Source organism: Trichechus manatus, unplaced genomic scaffold (genome assembly GCF_000243295.1).
Source record: "Trichechus manatus latirostris isolate Lorelei unplaced genomic scaffold, TriManLat1.0 scaffold00058, whole genome shotgun sequence".
In the NCBI taxonomy this organism is placed as follows: Eukaryota; Metazoa; Chordata; class Mammalia; order Sirenia; family Trichechidae; genus Trichechus; species Trichechus manatus.
Genome location: NW_004443994.1, coordinates 9,142,623 through 9,148,221, shown reverse-complemented (window position 1 = coordinate 9,148,221; position 5,599 = coordinate 9,142,623). Strand labels below are relative to the sequence as shown.

General features: G+C 44.3%; 1 protein-coding gene across 1 annotated transcript in view; it reads left to right on the top strand.

Annotated features, from left to right (window-relative positions):
• Positions 1-5,599, top strand: part of ABCA4 (ATP binding cassette subfamily A member 4) — a 174,073-nt gene that overhangs the window by 118,931 nt on the left and 49,543 nt on the right. Inside the window, exons 25-26 of the mRNA XM_023733347.1 lie at positions 2,071-2,276; positions 2,634-2,682. Coding sequence (XP_023589115.1) covers positions 2,071-2,276; positions 2,634-2,682 — 255 coding nt within the window. The remainder of the gene's footprint in view (positions 1-2,070; positions 2,277-2,633; positions 2,683-5,599) is intronic.

The following is a 5,599-nucleotide window of genomic DNA, read 5'->3' as shown; positions in this document are numbered from 1 at the left end:
AGAAGCAGAGTAAATAGTTGTGCCCCAAGTAAGGGAGGGAAGATCATTTTAATCCCCAGTTAGCTCCTTGAAAAGCTCACACACCCACATCCACATACCACACACACTCACAGGCCTCCTGCCAGACGCCGAAAGTCCTGCTGACCTAAAGGTCTACTTCTGGAAAGGCTGACACACACATCTCAGACACAATTCCTGGGAATCCAGCAGCTTCAGGCTCAATTTCCTTCCTCAGAGAACAATGAACTTAACCCCTAGAGAGCGATCAGGGCAGAGCTGCTTCCTCACGTAAAGATCTCTTCAGCCTCTGTATGAAGTCATCCCAGAGCTAAAGACAATCAAGTCCAATTTGTAGGCTTGACATAAAGCAAGCCTTACCAATCCAACTGAGCAAAAGGATTTGGGTTGAAAGCCATGAAAGAGGTCATTTTAAAAACAAAGAAGGAAAAAAAAGTCCTCTGGGTGATCCTAACTCTGTAAGAGAACAACTTGTGGGAGAGAATGAGAAGTTTCCGGAACCCCTTTCCCTTTGACCTGCCTCTCAAGAGAATGTGCTAGGGACTGGCTCTTCAAATACATGCTTTTATCTTTTTTAATTAGAAATTTTAATTAAAATTTTTTATTTTAAAGTAACACATGCTTGTGTACAAAAGTCATTTCCTAATGTAGAAGGGTATCAGGTAAGTACTTGCTACTTGGCACTTCCCCACACCCCCTGCTGCCCACCCCATGCCCCATCCCTCTGGCCCCTCTCCACAGCTCCTCAACACCCTTCTGAATTTCCTGGGACCTGGATATTAAGTTTTGTTTTGTTTGAGGAGGCAGCCGCAATCTCAAGGAAAATGGCACCAAAAACCAAAAACTAAACCGGTTGCCATTGAGTCGATTTCAACTCATAGTGACCCTATAGGACAGAGTAGAGCTGCCCCATAGGGTTTCCAAGGAGCGGCTGGTGAATTCAAACTGCTGACCTTTTGGTTAGCAGCCAAACTCTTAATTACTACACCACCAGGGCTTCGAAAATGGTTCAGTTCTCTAAAAAGTTAGACCAGGTATGGGTATGGGATTTAGGGAAAGGAGTTCTCACGCTGGCTTGGCCATCAGTTCCAGGTGTGTGTCTTGGGCAAAGTCCCCTATAGCTTGGGCCAGACCAGGAAAATGAAGACAACTTTGACTTAACCCTTAACCCTCAGGCTTGTGGTGAACGAGAACAGGCAACAAGAATGAAGAGCTTTCTTACCTGACATGATGTTCATAATAACAGTAGTAACTGGGTGGCACAAACGGTTAAGTGCTCAACTACCAGCCAAAAGGTTGGCAGGTAGAACCCGCCCCCAGAGGCTCCTCAGGGAACAGGCCTGGTGATCTGCTATTGAAAGGTCACAGCCTTGAAAACCCTATGGAGCAGTTCTACTCTGCACACATCAGGTTGCCATGAGTTGGAATTGACTCAATGGCGACTACCAACAACACTCATCTATCCATGAGGCACTGTTCTGAGTGCTTTATGTGTAACTCATCCAAACCTTCACAAACAACTAAGAAGTAGGTACTATTATTTGGCCCTTTTCACAGATGAGGATACAACCTGCCCAGTGTAACAGAGCTTATAAGGGACAGAACAAGTGATTGAACAAAGGAAGACGCTGGCACAAGGACATGACACAACCTCCCCAGGGCTACACAGCCAGTTAGTGGGAGCACTTTTGCTTCCGTCTCCATCTACCTCTCAGAGTCCATCACAGGGAGTGGCAGTCCTCCAAAAGAATCACTATTGGGTATCTAAATGCCCAACTGGGAGGTGGAAGAAAGTAGGGGAGCTTCATAATCTCCCATCTCGATAAACAATCAGGTTCTGGAAAATAGAGTTGGCATCAGTCTTTTTTTCTTGTCCTAGGTGATGGAAATCCTGATGGTGCAGTGGTTAAGAGCTATAGCTGCTAACCAAAGAGGTTGGCAGTTCGAATCCACCAGGTGCTCCTTGGAAACTCTATGGGGCAGTTCTACTCTGTCCTATAGGGTTGCTATGAGTCCGACTCAACAGCAATGGGTTTTTTTTTTTTTTTTCAGGTGATGTGAATGAGCTGATGAAAATGGTTCACCACCATGTTCCAGAAGCAAAGCTGGTGGAATGCATTGGCCAAGAACTTATCTTCCTTCTTCCCAACAAGAATTTCAAGCAGAGAGCATATGCCAGCCTTTTCAGGGAGCTAGAGGAGACACTGGCTGACCTGGGGCTCAGCAGTTTTGGAATTTCAGACACGCCCCTGGAAGAGGTAAGGTAGAGATTCCAGCTGGTTTCTCTCTGGTGCAGTAAGAGATGGCTCTTTTAAAAACCCTAACACTAAAGGAAAGTTTCATAAAAGCAAAAAGCCATAATTCTTACCCAAGTATAGCAACTATGTTCATTTTTGGCATTCTTGCTCCTGTCTTTGTTCATATACATACGTATTTTATGTAGTCATGGTCACAGTGTCCACACATTTTTATATTTATAGAAGACTGTGTTCTTAAAGAGTCATATGTATTTTCTTCCCATTATGAAGCAATACACAACAAAATTGAGCTTGGGTTTGATTTTTCTGAGAGTGGGAATGTCTAAACCAAATTCTCTCTTTTTCTCTTCTTGACAGATTTTCCTGAAGGTCACGGAGGATTCTGACTCAGGGCCTTTGTTTGTAGGTATGCTGCTGAGTGTGTAGCTTGTATCCCTACTGCACCCCCACCCCAAGCTCTTATTTAGAAAGTCTAAGGAAGGATACATTCAAGAAACAAAAAAGCAGGTGAATATTCCTCCATCATTTTGATCTGGCCCCAAATATACAGGCATTGTACCTTCTTGGATTCTTTGAATAACAATGGAATGACAAAATGAGTTAGCTTCTGAGTGGGAATATTCTTGATGAATCAGAATTCTTATGAATGGATGGATCAGGATTCTTATGAATGGATAGCTTCCCCATCTCCAGATTTCTCATCCCACTTCCCTAGTCTCTTGTTCCTACCACATCCTCATCCTTGTCTCCTCTCATCTTCACCAGGTGCTAATTCCTTCTGTCTGCCTTTGAGGAAGATCTGTGTGAGTGACAGCTGGTAGAGTCTTTAAAGACAATGGTGACTGTAAATACAACCCAGATACCAGCTACAGTCTCCTGGTCCCTTTGAGATCTAGACAAAATCATTCTGGACCCTTAGTTAGTGCATTTAGTGCCCTGTGGACCTTTGAAACCCTAGGTATCAAGATTTCTATGGATTCTGGGAGTCTCTCTTCTACATGTGTCAATCTGGCCCCTTCCATGATTTTACCAATACTCCACAGCCCCACAATGCATTCATGAGGGTAGAAGACTTTACTGTGGAGGGTGGAGGGATGGAAGTACAGGAGGGATACCTGCAACCACTTAAACCATTTCTGAGAGTACTATAGGCATCCACCTACACAGCTAAAATCCTCTCCCTGGCTCCTCTCTCCCCTGTCTGATTCCCCCTCTCCTTGCTGCCCTAGTCATAGACAAAGCTGTGTGGCAATTATCCTTTGCTGCCTTGGGCTTTTGACACCACCCATGCCCACTGGTTATCTCCTTCTACCCAGAGTGGCAATGTTTTCCTGAGCAAAGACTGTCTCCTCTCTAAAGGAGATTCTGGTACGAGTTGTTAAGATAACATGGTTTTCATCTTGCTACATAAGTGATTCCAGAAGTTTATGTCTCAGCTCTGCACAGAATTACCAATGGTCAAATGTACTAGCCCAAACATTCTCCAGTCCATCCACCTAGGTCATATGGCCAAGAGAGGTGGCCATCCTGGCAGAGTGGGGGGATGGAGAGTACGGTGGTCCTCTGGAGAGGGGTGCTCACCACAGGGCCCAGGTTCTCTTTTCAGCTCTGCAGACACAGAAATTGAATTCTCTCAGCTCACCCAAAGGTAAAGACCTACATCAACCAAGCCTAGAATGAAAATATGCTAATTTATGTCAGAAACTATGCTGGATTCAGGTGCTAACTGAAAGGTCAGTGGTTCGAACCTACCCAGCGGCTCTGCCGGAGAAAAGACCTGGCCTTCTGCTCTCATAAAGATTACTGCCTAGGAAACTCTATGGGACAGTTCTACTCTGTCACATGGGGTCACTATGAGTCAGAATTGATTCGACAGCACACAACAACAACAACATGCTGGATTCAAGAATTAGGGCCTTTTATTTGCACAGAATACTCCTTCTTAATAATGAGATCCATTCAGGAGAATAAATTATGTATCAGAAGACTGTTTGGTCAGCATAGGCCCAGAATAAGATGTTCCAAGGGAATCACCAAGGGTTGTAGTTAAGAGTTCAGCCTCTAGAGTGAGGCAGACCAAGTATCAAAACTGAGTTCTATAATTTGCTAACTGAGTGGCTCTGGGTAATTCACTTAACCTCTTTGTCCCTCAGTTTCCTCATCTATAAAATAGGGATAATAATAGTATCGGCCTTTTAGGGTTATTGAGAGAACTAAACTAAATGCTTGCCAAGTCCTTAACACAGTATTTGATTCCTGATCAAGACTTAAAAAAAAAAAAAAACCCTTTACTGTTGAGTCGATCCTGACTCATAGTGACCCTATAGAACAGAGTAGAACTGCCCCTTACGATTCCCAGGGAACGGCTGGTGGACTTGGACTGCTGACCTTTTGGTTGGCAGCAGAGCTGTTAACCACTGTGCCACCAGGGTTCTGATCAAGACTTAAAACATTTTAATCTCAACTTTTACAAATCATCTCTTACCTCAAACTTGTGTAGCCCTTTATACTTTACAAAGCACTTAACATCCACTGTCTTATTTGATTGTCACTATAATCTCATGAGTCCCTGGGTGGTGCAAGTGTTTAATGTACTCAGCTGCTTACAAAAAGGTTGGAAGTTTAAGTCCATCCATAGGGGCCCCAGAAAAAAGGCCTGGTGATCTACTTCTGAAAAAAATCAACCATTGAAAACCCTATGGAGCACGTTCTACTCTGACATACATGGAGTCACCAAGAGTTGGAATTGACTCAAGGGCAACTGGTTTGTTTTTATAATCTCATGCGGCACGTAGGACAAAGATCTGTCTCATCTGAGAGAAACTGAGGCTCACAGAGACTGAATGACTTGCCTAAAGTCACGGATGCTCGTGGGTCTTATTTCATAGTCTTAGCTCTCAAATCTAGGATCCTAGATTCCCTACCCTCACTGCCTCTCTTGGGATGGCTAACTTCTTCAGGTGGCCAAGTACATTTGTTTGGGACTATTTCTGTTTTAGAAGATGACATTTTTTATCTCTAAATTCTGAGGGAACTTGTCCATTGGGTCACACATGGTCTGGCATCCAGAAGGTCAATGCCATGTCTGAAGAGATGCCTCACACCAGTGACCGCTAGAGAGCAGCAGAAAATCAGGGACAAGTCGGCAATGCTGAACAGGCCTGGCCAGGATCTTGGACTCCAGTTTGGATGGGGTCGCCCAAGGAGAAGGCAAAGATCAGAGGTTAAAGATGAGGTCAGCCAGCAAAAAGGAGAGGCAGCAGAGATCAAATATGAGCTCAAACCAGGGAAGAAAGGAGGCTGGAGAACTGGACTCTAGCACT